This window comes from Carassius auratus, chromosome 20, assembly GCF_003368295.1.
Source record: "Carassius auratus strain Wakin chromosome 20, ASM336829v1, whole genome shotgun sequence".
Lineage (NCBI taxonomy): Eukaryota > Metazoa > Chordata > Actinopteri > Cypriniformes > Cyprinidae > Carassius > Carassius auratus.
The window spans coordinates 12,155,849-12,176,690 of record NC_039262.1 but is presented as its reverse complement, the minus strand read 5'-3'; the positions used below and the strand labels follow the sequence as shown (position 1 = coordinate 12,176,690).

Here is a 20,842-nt window from a genome sequence, read left to right as displayed (position 1 = left end):
GTGTCTGTGTATGCTAGGAAATGGAAGTGTTGGTAAAGGAGAAAGAGAAGGATCTGGAGAAGGCTGAAGAAAAAGGATGCTTGTTAATTCAGGATAAGAAAGGCGAAGCAGGCACTTTTATAATGGACACTCTAAAGGGTCTAAACCAGTCTTGGGCCAATCTGGATCACATGGTATGTTTCACCTAATGCATTTCGGTAAAGCATCTAGTTTTGTAATCTTCATTACAATATTTTCATAATTTTCACCAAACACACTGATTATCAGTCCTACATGAGATTTGTGTGTTATTGCAGATTGGGCAGCAGACGGTCAGTCTCCGGTCAGTGCTGGAGCAGTGGAGTCTGTATAAACAAGCATATGAGGAGATTCAGGGCTACCTGATGGAGGGACGTTACACCATCTGTCGTCTACATCTTCTCACTGGCTCCCCAGAAGCTGTGCAGGTTCAAGTGGAGAACCTTGAGGTGCTAGTCTACTTACAAGCTTTTATTAGCATTATACAGAGAAAGAACCTAAAATCATCACGGGTTGTTGTGTGTTTCAGAGTTTACAAGACGAGTTGGAGAAACAGGAGAGCAGTTTACAGAAACTGGGCTCCATAACGCAACAGCTGCTGAAGAACTGTCATCCCTCAGTGAGCGATTCACTTAACACAGCTTTGGGTGATGTAAACCTCAGGTGAGTTTCTGATTTTAGACACTGATCAGTACAAAGTGTTTAGAAATCATTGACCTTCTACTGATCTGCTGTCAGGTGGAACACACTGCTCGAGCAGATCTCAGATCAGCTGAGGAGGAGTAAGAGCCTGCTGCAACTGTGGCAGCATTACAAAGCGCTCCATGCTCAGAGCAGCACTGACATCCAGAAACTAGAGGATCAAGTGGAACAGATGCTCAAGAGCGCCACCCACAGGGACATCACAGAACAGGAAGTGAAGGTGTGGATTTATACATGATGTCTTTGCGTGCTTGGGTTATGTTAGTGACCCAAAAGTATGTAAGCAATTGCTAATTCTGACAACTGTGTGCAGTTGTGAAAGCCTTATAGCAAGGGCCACAGTATTCCTCTTTGTAAAAGTGGTATTTGTGCAGGGCCTTATGGCGACTGAGGGATCCGTAGAGTCTGTCCTGCAGCAGCTGGATGAGTTTTCAGAGCAGCTGAGGCAACAAGTGGACCCCTCTGCCATGACAACCTTCCATACAGACCACCTGTCACTCACTCAGCGATTAGCAACAGTTGGACATACCCTCCAAAGACAGCAGTCTCTGCTAGAGGTTCAGATGATTCAGATTTTACCTTGTGCACACATACACAGAACATTTATATATATATTATATATAGACTGCTGTTTAAAATTTGGGGTAAGATTATTTGATGTTTGGATCTCAAGCCTGCAGTTATTTGATTTCATTGAACAATACAGTAAAAACGTGTACACTTGAATTTACAGTTTAAAATAATAGTTATCTATTTAAATGTATTTTAAAATATAATTTATTTCTGTGATTGTAAAACAGAATTGTCACTATCCATTACTCCAGTCTTCAGTGTCACACGATCCTTTAGAAATAATTTTTATACTGTATGCTGATTTTGTGCTCAAAAAAATATTTTTGTTATCCTATTTCAGGATTCTTAGATGAATAGAATGTTCAAAAGAACAACTTTTATTTAAAATAGAAATCTTTTGTAAAATTATGTTAAACTTTACTGTTATTTGTGATTAATTTAATGCTTCCTTGCTAAATAAAAGTATTTGTTTCCTTCAAAAATAAATAAATAAATCTTCCCGACCCCAAACCTTTAAATGGTAGTGTAAATTAAAGTAAAATATTATAGTGTTTTTTAATAAAATAATTTTCAAACTATCCTTTCATAGTTTTTTGTCACTTCCACAGATGCCAGACTGTAAAGCCTGGCAAGTGTAAATGTGTTTTTCTCCTTTCTTTCCTCAAGGTGGGTATGAGGGACTATGAGAGGTTCAGTAAGGAGGTACATTCTCTGAGCCACTGGTCAGAAGAAGCTGAGAAGGTTCTGAAGGAACCCGACCCAATTGGTTCTCCAGATATCTCATCTGTGCAGGAACACATGGAAAAACTTAAGGTGAAATTAGTTTTCATTTAAAATAATAGGGTGTTATAAACACTTTCTTAAACTGACCTTTCTCATATGTATGTGTGCCTGCTAGACCCAAATGTTAAAGCTGAGCAGTCTTTCTCCTGATCTGGAACGTTTGAATGAGTTGGGTTATCAGCTTCCCCTCAACGATAATGAAATCAAGCGTCTGCAGAACCTAAACAGGAGCTGGTCGTCTAACTCTGCTCGCACGATAGAGAGATTCAGGTACGTGTGGTTACTGCGGATCTATGGAAGATTTTCAGTTGCTTCTTTAGTAGTGTGTGATGTTCAGTGGTCTGCATCTCTGTGTATGTGCAGCAAATTGCAAGCACTGCTATTGCAAAGACAGACCTTTTTGGAGAAGTGTGATGCTTGGATGACCTTCCTTACCCAAACAGAAGAGAAACTTGGCGCTGAGATTTCTGGAAACTACCAGAGCCTACTAGACCAGCAGAGAGAGCATGAGGTACTGACTTTTGTTTAGAATAACTACAACTAAAGGCCTGTTCCTTTACTCCAGTCTTCAGTGTTACGTGATCCTTCAGAAATCATTCTAATATGCTGATTTGCTGCTCAATAATTTTTTATTATTCTTATTCTTATTAGGACAATTTTGCCCCAGGATTTTTTCTATCAGTATTCTGTTTTTATTTCACAACTTGATGCCAATTTGTGCTATAACCTGATGGCTATGCTAATCAGCTTTTTCAGTTTAAAAATGATACATAGGGTCATAGTTTAATAACCTACTTTATGCAACTGCTCTACTTTGTGTGTGTGTGTGTGAATAGCTATTCCAAGCAGAGATGTTTAGTCGACAACAAATTCTATACTCTATCATCAATGATGGACATCAGCTCCTGAATCAGGGACAAGTGGAAGACAGGTAACATTTGTTTACTTGTTTATTCTTATTCTTTCATTCAGACTTATAGTGACACTCACTTTTTTTGTCCTCTCACCCCAAAAGGGATGAATTTGGCTTGAAACTGGCACTGCTTAGTAACCAGTGGCAAGGTGTGGTGAGGCGGGCCCAGCAAAGACGGGGGATTATTGACAGTTTGGTTCGGCAGTGGCAGCGCTACACAGAGCTGATAGAGAAACTGCGTCACTGGCTGCAGGAAGTGTCAGTGGAACCAGAGGAGCAACAGCAAGTGTCAACAGTAGCACTACAGCAGATCCGTGGCATGTTAGACCACATACAGGTAAAGAAGATATAGCCATATTTACATTAAAGCAGAAATAATGGCTTTGTGCAAATAGCCTGAAGTACCCTGGATGTCTCCTCCTCTCCACCCAGCTGAAGGAGCGTGTGCTCCAGAGGCAACAGGGCAGCTACATCCTCACGGTGGAGGCCGGGAGGCAACTCCTCCTGTGGGCTGATGCCAGAACGGAGGCCTCACTTCACACTGAGCTGACTGATGTGCAGGAGCGCTGGAGGACCATTAACATCCGTCTCGACGAGAGGAAGAAAGAACTGCTCTCTTTGCTAAGGGTGAGTTAATAGCAAACTTACTGTTTGTCTGGTTGCTGATTTGCTAGATATAGTAGTTTGTATCATTGACAGAGTACAAGCACATGACATTTGCTGTTTGGAGGAAGTTTGTTATTTCCAGATGGTAGCAAATCTTTTTTGAGTAAGTTAGGTTTAATTATTTACATTTGTTGGGTAATTTCCTTTAGATGAATGTGTGTTCCTGTAAGTTAGTTGGTTTTTGCAAATAATCAAATTCCATTACCACTGGTAAAAATGCTTATGTGTTGCAAATTAAATATGCTAAGTTTATTTTTTGTTACTATATATTATTACAACTACTTGAGCAAATAATTTTTGAAGTTGGTCATTTGTTTTTAATTAACAGCCTATAAATAGCAGATATTTATGGTTCTGTTGTATAGGGCAGTCATGGCTTATGCTTAGAGAGTTGTAACTCGACTTGTAACTCGAAGGTTAGCTGCAAGAATCCAGCAGGAATTGTTGTGTGGGGAGTGAATAACCAGTGAATTACCAGCGCGGTGTGTTTGTGTGTGTTCACTACTGTGTGTGTGTGCACACTTGGATGAATTAAAAACAGAGCACATATTCTGAGTAGGGGTGTTACAGTTTAGGATTTTTATAGTACAACATCTTTTAGAGATTTTAATGTGGTGCATCTATAATCAAACCTTCATGATCAGATTATTTAGTTGTTTGAATAGTCTTGGTTATTTTGTTTTAGTAAAATCAGGGATTGTTCATTACTTTGAAAGCTATATCGCTCTACAAAAATCAGAAATACAGAAACATAAAAAAATGAAATGTACAAACAAACATTCTCAAATCTATAAATGGATCACATGTTCAAAGTTATTTTCCTAAAAGAAAAGAAAGAGAGAGTGAAGGACTTTGCGTCTGACCTTAGAGAGCAAAAAGAGGCGAGCTAGCATAACGAGAGTGAGAGAGTGTGTGATGTGTTTTTGTGAGTGCGTGTGAGGGGAATGAAACAGGCAGTGAGGGAGCTGAGGACGAGAGAAATATCTTCAGTATTTTAGGAGGCAGGACACAGGAGGGAGTCCGAACAACACAGGGCAGAAGGGACTGGCAGTCATCTGCTCCATTTTGACGCAGCACACTGGGGCATAGAAAATAATTTTGGATTGCAAAAGGAAAATGGCTCCTCTTTCCTTCTGCCTCTGTCTCTCTCTCTACCTCTCTCTTCCACATCCCTTTATTTTCTCGGATTACATGATAGAAGGTACCGCACTGCTTTAACGCTGCATGATTATCTGTGTTTCTTGTGTCTCAGGACCATGACCCTTTGCTCTGCCCATGTTTAAATAAAGAACTGGTTACTTGTGACGTTCTCTATTATGTTCCTCATTAAAGATGTGATGATCTCTGTACATCTTTCTGACTTTTCCTCAAGTGTTGTAATAAACATGTTGCATTAGAGCTTTAAAATTGCTAAGGTACATTTTTCTAAGATACATAATTATGTATATTGTGCAGATTATACTGGCATAAACATCTCTTTATCATGCTCGCTCTTTCTCACGATTTCATTTTTTTCTTTTTTCTGGCTATGTGTGCAGGACTGGGATCAGTGTGAAAAAGGAATCGCTGCATCACACGAGAAGCTGAGGGACTTTAAGCAAAAGCTCTCTGTGCCTTTACCCGACCACCATGAGGAGCTGCACACAGAACAGATTCGCTGCAAGGTACATAAACAAAATCTGACTCATCTTGTGCCCTATGACCTCTTAGATGTGTGTTGCTTCAGCAACATCGGATTATGTCCTATTATTAGTATTAAACACAATTTATCTGAGCAGATTTGCAGTGATAAAGCAACAGTATTTCGTTGGTCCAGATAATGATTGGTTTGTGCAGTCTGCTGCTGTCAACCACTGCATTAATAATACCCTTGCATGTTTCTTGCAGCATGTGTGTGTGTGAGAGTTGCCCTGACATTCTGCTGAATTTTTTATCTGCAAAGGAGGGTTGAATTTTTACATGTGATGTTGCAGAGAGGTGTGTGAAAGTAACATAAACCTCCTCTGGTTTGTATGAGCCGGACTGTCAGCTAGAGTCTCTTTGACTTTGCCTGAAGGAAGGAAGTTGAGGTGCATGCTAATAATTAGGGATGAAACCATAACCGTGAGCAGGTTGATAATCGATTCAAATATGTGACGATTCAAACCTTTTGAGATGCAAAACAAAACGCGATTCATTTAGGGGTAGGAATTTATATGCATGCATGTCTGAGGGGAACTTGCTGTCTTTTATGTTTAGATGGTACTTTTCTTTTTTCTTTTCTTGGTATTTTTGCCTCTGTATAATGCATATTAAAGTTCATAAGTGCAGCGCTGCTTTGTTTTTATGGTTTACTTTGCTTCTGTTTTTGCTTCAAATTTTTAAATTCTACAATTAAGATTGAAAACTGCTCATGTTGCATGTATCAGCATCTTTTTTGGAATCATGATTAAAATGCAGTGGTTTGGTGTTTGGTGAAAATCGTTACATCCCTAATGCTAATCATTCTAAAACATAATGTCATCAGAGATGCTGGCCTTTAATAAGAAGTACTTATGCAGCAGAAAAAAAAAGAAAAAGCTTTTTTTAAAAGCAAAATATTGACCGTTTTAAAAAAAATCGAATTTACTGCTCAAACTTTTTTCTAATCTTTATATTAGGATTATACAGTGTAACTTTCTGTGAATGTCAGCAGAGATATCAATAATATCAGTACAAATGCAGTTAAGATGTTTTGGTTGTAACTGTGTGTTGGGGAAGAATATGTGCTGTCAGTCTTCTTTTTTAGATAAATGTAATCAGCAGTCTTAGTAAATATTTTATTTTATTTTATTTTGGCTTGGTAGGGGTAATGTTAAGGACAGGATAGGTTTTATTTTTAAACAAATTAATGTATTTTTTTAAATTATAATTATTTTATTTTTCATTTTATTTATTTATTTTCTTATTTTGTTAACAATATTTACTTTTTGAACTCTATATTATTTGAGTTATTATTTTAACTTTAATTTAAACTATGTAATATTTTTAATTAGTTTATTTGTACATTTTACATGGGTTTTGTATGTTTGTTTTTTTTATTTTAAAAACTTAATACTAAATTTTAATTTCAACAGTTACAGTTTGAACTTAATTTGACTATATTTTACTATTTATAATTGTATGTATTTTATTTGATGATTTGATTTCTGATGAGTTCATGAATGTATGTGTTTGTGTGTATGATAGGACCTGGAGAACAGTATTGAAGGCTGGGCTGATGATGTAGCCGGCCTGTGTATTCTGAGGGAGTCTCTCTCCAGCGGCCTCAGTGCTGATAACCTCACAGTCCTACAGGAGAGACTTATATTACTCCAGAGACAGTGGGAGGAGACTTGTCACCAGGTACACACACACACAGTCTGTCCCTTTGCATTTGTTTAACACCATAACACAAACTTTAAGATTGAATGCTGTTGTTGAATCAAAGTTCTTGATGGCTCCTTATTTGCTCTGAACAACATCGTATAAAGGATTTAAATGAAATTGTGCCTCGTAATCCGGGATATCTCTTAGTAAAGAAAGGACCATGAAAAAGAAGGAAGGTGCATCACAATAAAGTATTACTGTACCAAAGTACTAATTAAAGTTTTTGCACCTTTTCTTGTCGCCCGAGACGTCCTTCCTTTATTCGTAAGCTGTACCCAGTATGGTGTAATTAATCATTGTCTGTCATCCCTGTAGCTGTCCCTGCGCAGGCAGCAGGTGAGCGAGAGGCTGAACGAGTGGGCCGTGTTCAATGAGAAGAACAAAGAGCTGTGTGAGTGGCTCACACAAATGGAGAGCAAGGTCTCACAGAACGGCGACATCAGCATTGAGGAGATGATTGAGAAACTCAGGAAGGTGAAATTAACACACAATCACAACATATTTGTTTTTAATGAAATCAAGAAATTTATAAATAATCATCCCATTGACCTCTAAAACTTATTTTTTTTCTTATTACTATTATATCAATGAATACGTGAAAAACAATCTACTCAAAAACTTATATTCAACTAAAGAAACATTCAATCTCTTTGTTATCAGGACTATCAGGAAGAGATCTCAGTGGCCAAGGAGAACAAGCATCAGCTGGAACAGATGGGGGAGAGATTGGCTCAGGCCAGCCATGAAAGCAAAGCTGCAGAAATCCAATACAAACTCAGCAAAGTCAATGAGCGCTGGCAGCATCTGCTTGACCTTATAGAAGCTAGGTGAGTTTCAAATGATATTGCATGCCGTTGTACCTATTGTTGTACATTGTTGTCAAAAGAGATGAGTTTTCAGGTGTCGCTTGGAAATGGTCAGGGATTCAGCATTCCAGATGGGGGTGGGAAGATCATTCCACCAGTCAGGAATGGTGAACGAGAATGTTCTGGAAAGTGATTTTGAGCCTCTCTGTTATGGTACCATGAGGCGTCACTCACTCGCAGATCTCAGACTTCTGGAGTGGATGTAGATTCGTAGCAGTGAGTGGAAATAGGCGGGTGCTGAGCCTGTGGCTTTTCTAAATGCAAGCATCAATGTCTTGAACTTGATGCGAGCTGCAACCGGTAGCCAGTGTAAGGAGATAGCACACAACTAGACACCGTGGTGTCTCTGGATATGACTGGTAGTTGAGTTGTCTGCAGTCAGAACTGAAATCTTCTCACATGTGGTGTTGATTTCACTGTGGCCAGGACGTGAGAGTGTCATCCTCTCTCTTGCACTCTCACTCATGTGCATTAGCTCAGTGTGACAGCTGCTGTTTTGAATTTTCCCGAAGTGTCATAGATTGGATTCAGTTAAAGAGCTAATTGCAGAGATTTTGCTCAAGGAAAAGGATCCACACTGTTCACAAGTAAACATATTTCAGATAACACATTCAGTTGCCTTTCTAAATGCATGGCATTCCAACTTATATTGTTTTTCAATGTAGTTAGTCATAAATATTATAACCAACCCTGACAGAAAACTTAATGAATTTTTACAAAAAAGAAAAAAACTCTTATTTACTTTATTTTTATACTATTTATACTAATGAGGATATCCCTAAAAGGAAGTTTTACTCTGTTTACAAATTTGGCCCAAAATATTTTGGATTTCCCAATTATCATTTTTCTTTAAAATAACCTATGCAACAACTGATGTTGCTCTTGCACAAATATAATTTCATTGTTACTTTATTTTCCTTTTGTTTGGTTTACTGTTACATGAGTAAAGTGAGTAAATGAGTTGAAATTAATAATAACTGGTAATTGGTTTCACAAAGGTTAGAACAATGCTGACAGTGGAGTATGAACACCGACTTAAACAAAAATCATCCACAGTAATAGATTATTATTTAAAACCAAAGAAATGTTGCTATTGTTTAGCACTTTCTTCATTTTTTTCTCTTAATATTCTTTATTTTTATTTTAATAAAACAAAAATCAAGAATAATTGTTCAGTGTCTGTTTATATGAATAATGAGCGACACACACATTCCAGTCCTCTGATCAGCACATGCACATGACTGTCTTCTTATTATAGCCAGAGCAGTATTTGTCACTCCCAGCTGCTCACGTCTGCACTTGAGAACAGTTCACACACACACACACACATGCTCAGATACCCCACACAATAACCTGGGGACTAGAGAAAGCCTGGTCGCTTTGCTGTTCAGACGAAAGAGAAGGGGAATTTTGACAGGGTGGAAGTTTTTCTTTCTTCTGGGACACTTAATCGAGAAGATTAGGCCCAATGGTGCTGGATATGGGCACTGATAACATGGCAGGAAGCCCTGGACAGGACTCAGATCTGCCCGAGTGTGACTGCGACATTAACAGGCAGGAAAATATTTATCCACTTATCATTTACAGATTACAGATTCTCTTTTAATGCAATTGAATTTTAATGTGGTGATGGAAGTTTCAATGAAATGTGGTATGTTCTGTCATACTTAGACACGTCTTATGTTAGTGTCTGAAATGTATTTTATAAAGTTTTTGTGGGTTAATTATGTCATTTCGTCACATATATGATTGTCCAGTAATTCCTCTGAAAATTTGGGATGGTTAAATGGAGAAAATGCTATACCATGCTGTATTTGTTGATCTTCTGTTGCTGTTGCGGTGGGTTCAGTTTCAGTGTGTATTTGTTCTGTAGGAATGTAGGTTGAAGCACAGTCACACTGAAGCGTTCACATACCAGGGTTATATGAGGGCTTTATCTCATCAGCTTAAACTATGTCTGTGTTTGAAGTTGAAATGTGTCCACTTTGCATCTGTGCCCTTTGCTTCACATCCAGTCTGAGATAAGACATTTTTCTGAGATCTACAGTAGATCTGGAATGGTGGCACAGCTGACACATGCTATGCTGGAGTCTCTGTTAGTGGCACTGCATCAGGCATGTGATTCTGTATTTTTAGGCACATTCAGGATTTCTAGGAAACTCTGACACCACTGGATTGCATTCTACCTCTGCTTATATTGTTATATATGCAAGACAGCTTGACCTTCCTAAAAATAACTTTTAAATAACAATGTATTGTAATGCAAATGCTTTTAAATATCTATGTAAACTGTATGTGTATATTTAGACTGAAAACATTTAATAGATGCTAGAGAATCTTGTTGCTATGCTATTATTAACATTATCATTAAATAAGCATTCTTTTTTTAGCTAATTATGCTGTGATGAAAGTAGAGATGAACTTATTTTGTATTTTCATGGCTGTTGCAATACTAATTATTTTTCTTTAAATGTCCATTGTTGACAAATATAAATGAAATAAATAATTACTGAACTATTATAATACTATTATATCAACTTGATATAAATTACTATTAATTTATAATTATTTAATAATGATTATTTATTTTATTTGTTTATTAAAAGGTATATCTATTACAATAAACTATCAGATGTATTTTAGTCCTCGTTGTGGGCTATGTCTAACTTAAACTGCTATTGAAAGACATCAATAGTATCACAAAAGAAAATGAATAAGGAGTGGACATCCCATATTTACTTGTTCTTGAAAGGCAAATTTCATGTTTCTTTGACTAAACATTAGGATGTTTGCACTGCACAGGCCTGGTTTATGTAGCTTAATTACACTTGCAGATTAATAACACTTTTTGCAGAATGTGTTGTTAATATGTGTTGTCTGTGTCTCTGTCTCTGGGGTCTGTAGGGTAAAGAAGTTGCGCGAGACACTGGTGGCCGTGCAGCAGCTGGATAAGAACATGAGCAGTTTGCGCTCCTGGCTGGCACACATCGAGACTGACCTCTCACGACCCATCGTCTATGAAACCTGTGACTCACATGAGATCCAAAGAAAACTCAAGCAGCAACAGGTAATCCACGCACACACTTAAAAGACATGAATTTACATGGTCACATAAAAGTCTGTCAGTATAGTAAGTCTTAGAAAAGCTCAATAAACAAATAATTTTGCACAAACACACACACATTTCTTAGTATATATTAAAAAATAGTATTAAAAAGTAATTAAATCTCTGCAAGTAAAAATAAGAGTTTATAGGCCTGGTGAAAAGTCAAAATAAGAGCATGACGACTTCTGGCTCAGTCAATGAACCACTTACTGTTTCAGTATCACAATGGATCCTCACTTTACCCAGCAACAGCCTCTTTCTGAGTCAGAGACAAATTATCACTGTAAAGAAGCAAACATTTTTAGAACTGACGATGCAACAAGATGAGACACATTTGTAGAGAAATGCATGACCACAAGCTCCTTTGCCTAATAAACAGAAATGAAATAAAAAAACAGCCAAGATGATTAAAATGTCAGATGTTGTGAGAAGCTGAGTAGAAGTCTACTAACTCTGTGCAGGATCTGCAGCGCGATATCGAGAAGCACAGCACAGGTGTGGCATCAGTGCTGAACCTGTGTGAGGTGCTGCTGCACGACTGTGACGCCTGCGCCACAGAGACCGAGTGTGAATCCATCCAGCAGGCCACACGCGGCCTCGATCGCCGCTGGAGAAACATCTGTGCTATTGCCATGGAGAGGAGGATTAAGTGAGTGTAAATTGATGCACTGGAAAACGTACACATTCGTTTTTTGTGTAAAAGTACATTACTGTTTAAATGTTTGGGGTTCAGTAAGGTTTTTTAAAAAGGAAATGTGTGAGCTGATAATGAGCTATTTAGTATAGTTGAAGTTGTATCAGGCCATCAGAGGAACAGGTGTGAGAGCATGTGTCATGCCAGATGACTCTGTGTATACAGGTGAAATCAGAGCTGACTTCAGCACATGGTGAACTGTTTAACAGCTGGCTTTTTAAAATAAAGTATTTTTAGTAAACCCCCTGGATGATGTTGTACAATTATATTTCCAAGTTAATAAACTGGACTATACAGTGTCGTGAAAATGTTTTTGCCCCCTTCCTGTTTTTTGTTTTCTTTTTTTTGCATATTTGAGACACTTGAAAGATTCAGATCATCAAACAAATTGGAATATTATAGAAAGATAATACAAGTAAATACAAAATGCAGTACAAAAAGCAATGTGGCTGAATTAAAACAATTCTGCAAAGAAGAGTGGCCAAAATTCCTCCCCAGCAATGTGAAAGACTCATTGCCAGTTATCACAAACGCTTGATTGCAGTTGTTGCTGCAAAGGGTGGCTCAACCAGTTATTACATTTAGGGGGCAATTACTTTTTCACGTAGTGACAGGCAGGTTTGGACTGCTTTTTTCCCTTAATAAATGAAATCGTTATTTCAAAACTGCATTTTTTTTTACTTGGGTTATCTTTTTGTAATATTAAAATTAGTTTGATGATCTGAATCTAAGTGTGACATACATGCAAAAAATAAATGAAAAAACAGGAAGGGACAAAAACATTTCCACTGCACAGTATGTGTTTGAAACTTACTGTTTGTGTTTTTGCAGGATTGAGGAGACATGGAGGTTGTGGCAGAAGTTTCTGGATGATTACTCCCGTTTTGAAGAGTGGCTGAAAGTGTCAGAGAGGACCGCAGCTCTGCCCAACTCCTCTGGAGTTCTGTACACCATCGCTAAAGAGGAGCTCAAGAAGTTTGAGGTACTCCGAGATCCACAGAGAGAGTTAATAAGGTTGAGCTAGTGAGTCAAGAGGATATTAGTGAATAGGGCCTGAATACAAAGAGACAGATAAGTTACAAGAATACTGTTGGGAAAGAAAAACTGCAGGCCTCCAGTGGCTGCTGGAGTCCAGTGCAGTCTGCTTCAACCTTTAGTCTTTTACAATCTGTAAAATGTCATTGATGACTAAAACAAATGCTAAACCATTATTTCTTTTAAATATGCACGTAACCAATGTGTGGTTTTCAGTTTTTTTGTGAATTTAGGGCCAGTTTTACTAACAGCCTGCGTCAGAACTAGGGCTGTCAAAAATAGTGCGTTAACGGCGTTAATTAGTTGTTTGTCATTAATTACGTCAAATTTTTTAACGCATTTCACGCATGCTCAGTGTGACAAATTATTCAGGTCAGGAAAGTCTCGTCGATCTCTGAATTCTCAAGATAGTAAAAAACAGCGGCGAGCGCTGCGACGAAAACACAGAGCTTAAGGTTTTACACCAGTTACTCTCAAATACATTCATGCCAAGCTCGATAAACAGAGACGACTTTGGTAGTTGATACGCTGGAGCTTCTTCCTGTTATAGCGTCCTGTGTTTCACACTGCCCATGCGCAGAACGCATACATGCAATGCAGCGAAAATTACAGCTGTTTGGAAAAGCATATGCATTTTTACTTGGTTTTACTGGCACTTGAAGCCTTCAGAACGTGAAAATATCGATCCTAAAGTATTGTGGCAGAGCAAATGAACACCTCCCAAAAACAAGAGAGCCCAGAGTGCAGAGGGCGCATGTTTGTGTTTCTGAGTTCATGCTTGCGAGTTTCTCTATGCATAATTTCATAGATATGTGGCTATATTTAACCACTGGTTCACCTAAAACTCTTACACTATCTGTAGTTAAATGGCATGGTTTGATATAGTGCACAGGTAAATTTGATCTATGTATATGTTAAACTTTTGAGATTCAGAAAAAAAGAACCACATATTGATGAATCAATACATGAAAATTATGTATATGTGTCCTGTTATTTATCTTTTGGTATGCATTTCAGAAAAAAATGGTTACGATTCAGGTGTAATTGCAAATAGTGATTAATCATGATTAATCCACTGAAAATTCTGATTAATTTGATAAAAAATTTTAATCATTTGACAGCCCTAGTCAGAACAAATCGTCTTTTTGGTGTTAAAATAGTACTACTTTGCCCTGTTTATTAAAACTAGCCCTTAATATTTTGTTTGCACAGTGTAATGGTGTTATTGAAATTACAGGCATTTCAGAGGCAGGTACAGGAGTTTCTGACCCAGCTGGAGCTGATCAATAAGCAGTATCGAAGGCTTGCACGTGAAAACCGCACAGACTCATCCTGCCATCTACGACAAATGGTGCATGATGGGAACCGACGCTGGGATGTACTACAGAGGAGAGTAGCTGCCATCTTGCGCAGACTTAAGGTGATATATTATCAGTTATATATCATATATGCTACCATTCAAGAGTTTTGGTGTCAGTAAGATTTTTTTAAAGAAATTAAAAAATAATAATTAAATTTATAAAGTGACATTAAATATATTTATTTTGGATTTCAAATAAATGCTGCTCTCAGAATCCCAAGAAAAACATACATTACTGTTTTCTCAAGAATATTAAGCAGCTCAAATATTTTCAACTTTGAAATATTTAGGAAATTAACCAAAACAGCATAATAGAATGATTTCTGAAGAATCAAGTGACATGGAAGTCCTGAGTGATAACTTACTGTGTGTATAGTTATATATACAGAACCTCTGTAAGAATCACTGTTGATGCAGGAACTAAACTACAAAGAGATGCAGCATGATTAATTGACTTGTGCTTCTTTTGTCCTGCAGCATTTTATTGGTCAGCGAGAAGAGTTTGAAACCGCCCGAGATGGTGTTCTGGTATGGCTGACTGAGATGGATCTGCAGCTCACCAACATCGAGCATTTCTCAGAGTGTGACGTTCAGGCCAAGATCAAACAACTAAAGGTAAGGGCTGTGTGAGCATTAATGAATAATATACATTTTTAAAAAATATGTGTGGGCAGCACTCCAACATATGGCACAGCAGTGCTACGTGGTTATTTGAGTTTGAGTCCTAGTCCATTATTTCCTGTCAGTCCTCATACTGTCCAGTCAAAATACATGCACAGAAATGCATTTTCTTCAATCAGACAGGCAAATGTTTAAGGATATTTGAGTGTGAATTTGGATTCAGAATTACTTGTCACTTTACTTATGAACACTTGTGCGTCACAGGCGTTCCAGCAGGAAATCAGTCTGAACATGGGGAAGATGGAGAGCGTTTTTGGGCAGGGGGAGGTGCTGATGGAGAAGAGTGAGCCTCTGGATGCTGCTGTCATAGAGGAGGAGCTGGATGAGCTGCAGAGATACTGTAGGGAGGTGTTTGGTCGAGTGGAGCGCTACTACCAGAAACTCACACGCCTGCCGGTAAGACACAACTTCAGACATGCATGCACTCTTGTTTGTTTCAGCTTTTGCTTTGCCTGTGTAAAGGTGGCTCTCACATTTATGCTGCCTCTCATTCGCAGCTCACCGATGATGAGTGTGAAGGCTCTGATCGTGAATTCGAGTCAGGTGACCTCTCAGACCTTCAGTGGGGTGAGGATGGTACCATGTCCCAGACATCTAGCAGACCACCTTCAGCTGGCACTGCTCCTGTTCGCACAAACGACTCCGGCCGGGATACCCCGGCCAGTGAAGACTCCATCCCTCTGGAATGGGACCATGACTATGACCTGGACCCCATGGGCCATACCATGTCTGCACAACAGGGCAGAGAAAAAGATGAGGATGAGGAGTTACTGTGTTTGGCCACTGCAGCACTTACAGGTGAGTGTGTTTGACCTGAAGGATGTTCATAAGCTCCACCCGAGTGTCCACCACCCTGAGCAGGTCTTCTCTGTAAACTGTTGGTATGTTATTTTATGTTATGTCGTGTATCTCTTTTTCCACAGATGTAGTGATTCCTGAGAGCCCTGAAGCTTATATAAAATTAACAGAAAACACATTGAGGTCTTCCTCTGGTAGGCAATACGTAACAGCATGCTAAATTAACGCCATACTACACTGCATGCAACGTGTTGCATGAACTGCACTATTGCATGAATTCTAAAAAAATGCATGGCAAAAATTCTGACAGTTCTGGTCTATTGCGTTTTCACCATTCATTCGGTTGTCTGACAACAGAAAATGTTAAGCAGTGCATGACGTGGAAAAAAAAAGTGCCGGTACTCCCCTCACCCCCACAAATAATGTGTATGTATTATATAAATATAGAATGCATTGGGGGGGGGGGGGTATTGGTGGTGCTTAACCAGGAAAATAAAAATTGGCACGTCATGCCTAAATGGTGGCCAACCCCTGGCCTGTTCATTCTAACATATAACAGTCAACACTGACATTGATACTTTTGATATTTTATAATTCACTGTTATAACTCAAAATGTTGCATATAAAACAAATTATGTATAATGGTCACATTCCCTTTTCAACGAATAACGTGATTAAAATGTAGCGTATTAAAGCTTTACAAAACTCCTAATACACTCACAATGTGATCAAATTTTCATTCAGATTCTTTTTTTTTTTTTGAATGATCCTTATTTTAAAGGTGGTCATGTGACATCCCACATTAAACTTTACATTCATTCCTGCAGGTGAAGCAGTTCGATTGTTAGACAATATGATGGACACCAGCCGCTACAGCCTCCAGGAAACAGATGGCACTATGGGTGGCCACGACACGTCTTACATGGGCTATGTGAGTACAGATTCAATGTGGTGCTCAGTCAGTTTAGTCTGTAATGACAGTAAGTTTGATTCGTTTCTTTGCCATGCACAGATGAGGCTAATGGATGATTGCCGTGGCAGTCTGAAAGCAGTCAGGAGGGTTGAGGGCGAGCTGGAGGAGGAAGAGGACAACCTGTCAGGCCTGAGTAACCCTGATAACACAGAGACACAGAGCACAGGTTAGTCCAGCTCGGAAACGCTGCAACTGCTGATTAACGTGTATATTTCAATTTGATGCTATTATGGGAATTGTCGTATTCTTCAGGTGTCATTGAGCGTTGGGAGCTGATCCAGGCGCAGTCTGCTGATTCAGATCACAAAGAGAGAGAAGACCTGGTGCTATTGCAAAAGATGACCTCTGACCTGGACGCCATGGAGGTGTGGCTCAGCCAGACTGAGGCGGAGTTAGAAGAACTGAGAGGGAAAAATCTTAGTGCAGATATACACACTATTGAGCAGAGAATTAGAAAACTCAAGGTTTGTGTTGCCTACTTGGTTCACAGTAACGTATTTGTAGATGTGAATTTGTGTTTGTGTATATTTGCTGAGTGATTTAGTAAGTGTTTCTCTTTTAATGCTGTTGATGGGCTGTACAGCTGGCCATAGCTTTTGAAAATCATCACAAATGAGATTTACTGATCTTTTGCTTTTTTGAACTAAAACCCAAAAGAGATTTAATATATTTGAACCATTTTCAACATAACCAGCAACTTTATTGTAACATGACCTTGTTATACATCTAATCTTGCTGTTTAGACATGAACCAACCCGAAGGCTATTATGCTATAGATTCCCTCTGGAATAGCTAATGGGTTTTAAAAAATAAATAGCAGTTTTCAGTTTATGTGTAAGGTCTGTGGTTGACACAACTTACAGGGACTTTCCTGTTCTACAATATAATAACTGTTATTAAAAGTCCATTAGAAATACCAATAGGACCCATGGTGATTTAGCCTTACTCATTGGCATACAGTCAAACGTTTCTACATTTCTATCATTGTGCTCATGTTATCTGAAATCCCCCAAAACTTATTGAAAATTAGATTTATTCTGATTGCTTTTTTGCTAAAAGTCCAATTGTAGTATATCATATTACTGTAAATGTAATAGTTAACGATGCCCAATCTATAAACAGATAAATTTGGCACTGGCACCTCCATATGTGGGTTGCTCACATGTCTACACTGGAAAACAAGTCTTGCTGTTGCACACACACACACACACACTGACATTTCAAATCAGGCAGGATGTCAGCAACAGAAATAAACCAGAGGAAATTCACAGTATCCCGCTGACCCAGATACAGAGTTAAAATCTGAGAGCATCTGATTACACCAGTTATTTTTACTTGCACACAAACTAAAACATGTGTGTATATAGTCCAAATCCTGCGAGTGAACCTTCCCTTCAGAGCAATTTAACAACAGAGAGGAATCAAAATGAGATTTGCAGCTAACTACACATCATTTCTTGGTAACACAATGCAGTCTCTAAAACCAACACACACATTTCTAACAAAAGTTTTGCTCTTGTGTCTCAACAGGAGTTACAGAAGGCAGTGGATTCCCATAAGTCCAAAGTACTGTCCATCAACTTAAATAGTGTCACACTGCTCCAGTCAGACTCTGAGGAGAGCCAGGATCTCAAAGCGAAACTGAAGGAGATGAACTCACGCTGGGATCGACTGGGGAAATCACTTAAGGATTGGAGAACAGCACTTCAGGATGCTCTGATGCAGTGTCAGGTAGATACACGGACAGAACCTACATCTACACTACTGTTCAAAAGTCTGGAAGATGGTTGGTTTTTTTTGGACAGTTGATACTTTAGTTCTGCAAGGATGATTTGATGTCAATCAAAAGTGACCGTAAAGACATCTGTAATGTTACAACAAAAATCCATTTCAAATAAATGTTGTTTTTTAAATGTTCTATTTATTAAAGAATCCTGGGGGGAAAAGTATACATTTTTCCAGAAAAGTTGTAAGCAGCGAAACATTTTCAGCATAGATAGAAATTAAAAAGAAATGTCTTGAGCACCAAATCAGCATATTAGAGAGATTTCGAAGGATCATGTGACCTGAAGACTTGAGTAATGGCTGCTGAAAATTCAGCTTTGCTTTAAATCTCAATAAATTGTCATTTTCATTATTACAATTTATTTTAAATTCTATTAATGTTTAAAATATTTTTTATCAAGTTAATGTCTTCTTTCAAAAACATGAAAAAATCTTACCAATTCCAAACTTTTTACAAATTAAATGTAACACACAGAAGAAGAGACTGTCATTCTCTCACAATTTTTGCTTTTCTACAGGAGTTTCATGAGCTGAGTCATGGTCTTCTTCTCTGGCTGGAAAACATTGACCGTCGGAGAAATGAGATTATGCCAATTGCATCGGGGCTAGATCGGCATACACTTCAAGCTCATTACAGAGCACTAAAGGTATATGTGAAGTCACTGCTTTTTGGTATGGAAGGATATGGCTTGAATAAATATTTTGCCCCCTGTATGCATTGTATGCAGAAAAAGTGATAAAGAATAGAGCAACCAGCATCATTGTATGTTGAAAACAGAATGTAAAAAGGTGTCTGGATGGGAAAGTTTGATTAATTTGAATCAAGGCAGGCACCTAGAAGAGTGTTCACTTGCTTTTTTGCCATCTACTGTACTTTAACCCAGCATACTATTAAGGAAATTTGAGATCATCCATTGTCAGAATTTTCTTAAAATTCTCCAAATGTGGCAAAAATTTATTTGAAACACAAATGTTTGATTTTAACAAGTGAAACTACATTGACACACACATTTGTCTGCAGCAAATCCAGCGGGAGCTGTTGGAGACTGAGCAGAAGGTGGACAGTCTGCAGGAGCTCTCAGGACAGCTGTTGGTGCAGGCACACGGCAGTGAGTGTCTGGAGGCCCAGGAGAGGGTGCACGTCATCGGGAACCGTCTGCGCCTGCTCCTGAAAGCTGTGGCCACCGACCTGGAACTGTTAGAAAAAGAGCTCCAGGCTTCTAGGAACAGACAGGTCAGACTTCAAGCAAATTCATTATTTATTCATCTCTTTACCGACCATTTGTTCAGTTTTAACAGTTAAAAAAGCAACATTAGACACTGTCTATAATATCCATTCATCTCAAAGCTAAATCTCAGATCTTCACCCAACTCACAGGATGCCTCCCTCTGGTCTGTTACGGATGACGCAGATACTTCTGGATCGGTCAGTTCTGTTTCAGGGGTCACCGTTTCCACTAAACGACAATCGGTAATGCATCCCCTCTTCCATTTCTGATATTGTTTCGGGCATGCAGTGAAGGTCACTGTCCTGCTAAAGTGAGGCGGTTGAGCTTATAACAGGGGAATATTTTTTTAAAATGTTGGTTCAAGTTCAATATTCCTCACTGACTAAATCCCCTGGAATATTTGCTCACTTCCTCATCCCCCTGTGAATATGTTAGTTTGGACATTTATTTCTGGAAGTACTTTACTTCTTATGAAATTTATACAAGAAACGCTGGCTTTTCAGACATGCTTTAAATCTAATCGATCCATGCTAAATTTTAGTGGATTTGTTTGATGGAGTCTGTGTGGAAAGCCAGGTTTCTTGCACCTTGCAAGATTTTTTTTTTTTTGTCATTGCCACCTATTTTGCTTCTGCCTTTTGTTTTGTTGTTACTGGTTTGTGATTATACTGATGGCCTGGCTATATTTCTCTGCTTGTCACCACAAGCTTTGTCTTTATTTGCTGGACTGAAACATTCTTTCTTTCTTTTACCCCTCCCTTCCTTTTTTGCTCATTGCACAACAGCTACGAGGCAAATGTAGTGTGTCAGAACCAGGATCCTCAGCCAGACTTCCACGTCACAGGTACCTGTCTCTCGCGCTTTAGAATGGGGGGCTGGGGGGTGATGGAGCTCATTCCAGATCCAGATACTGATTCCAGATCCATACCAGCAGAAGCATTCAGATCAGAGTCCAGAGCCACTTCGGAGGGAGTCCACACGAGTTGTTCAGTTCTAGGAAATGGATTTGTTTTTGGATCCCAGTCAAGGATTCTTAGTAATCTTATGTGTTATTTTCCCCAAGAACATAATATTGAGTCTGACAATGTAACTTTGTGTCCTTTGAGCTTTGTTCAAAATCTTTCTCCATTCTTGATGCCATGTGAAAATACAGAAATGTATTAGTCATTTTCCAGACCATGTAACTTTTGGTTGCCTTCATTGTTTTTGCAGTTTTATTTTTTGTGTGCAAACAATTCATTGTGATGCCCTCACCCACATCTCTGCCTTGCAG

General features: G+C 38.6%; 1 protein-coding gene across 1 annotated transcript in view; it reads left to right on the top strand.

The window, feature by feature from the left end:
- The window catches only part of syne1a (spectrin repeat containing, nuclear envelope 1a), a 111,894-nt gene that overhangs the window by 89,444 nt on the left and 1,608 nt on the right, over positions 1-20,842 (top strand). Inside the window, 31 exon segments of the mRNA XM_026291110.1 lie at positions 18-173; positions 297-467; positions 548-681; positions 757-940; positions 1,095-1,277; positions 1,960-2,106; positions 2,192-2,346; positions 2,440-2,587; positions 2,913-3,007; positions 3,092-3,326; positions 3,422-3,616; positions 5,194-5,319; positions 6,863-7,018; positions 7,358-7,516; positions 7,703-7,869; positions 10,813-10,975; positions 11,476-11,663; positions 12,540-12,690; positions 13,981-14,163; positions 14,581-14,718; positions 14,989-15,180; positions 15,282-15,582; positions 15,708-15,776; positions 16,410-16,513; positions 16,595-16,721; positions 16,808-17,019; positions 18,086-18,286; positions 18,859-18,987; positions 19,362-19,574; positions 19,719-19,811; positions 20,355-20,413. Coding sequence (XP_026146895.1) covers positions 18-173; positions 297-467; positions 548-681; positions 757-940; positions 1,095-1,277; positions 1,960-2,106; positions 2,192-2,346; positions 2,440-2,587; positions 2,913-3,007; positions 3,092-3,326; positions 3,422-3,616; positions 5,194-5,319; positions 6,863-7,018; positions 7,358-7,516; positions 7,703-7,869; positions 10,813-10,975; positions 11,476-11,663; positions 12,540-12,690; positions 13,981-14,163; positions 14,581-14,718; positions 14,989-15,180; positions 15,282-15,582; positions 15,708-15,776; positions 16,410-16,513; positions 16,595-16,721; positions 16,808-17,019; positions 18,086-18,286; positions 18,859-18,987; positions 19,362-19,574; positions 19,719-19,811; positions 20,355-20,413 — 4,934 coding nt within the window.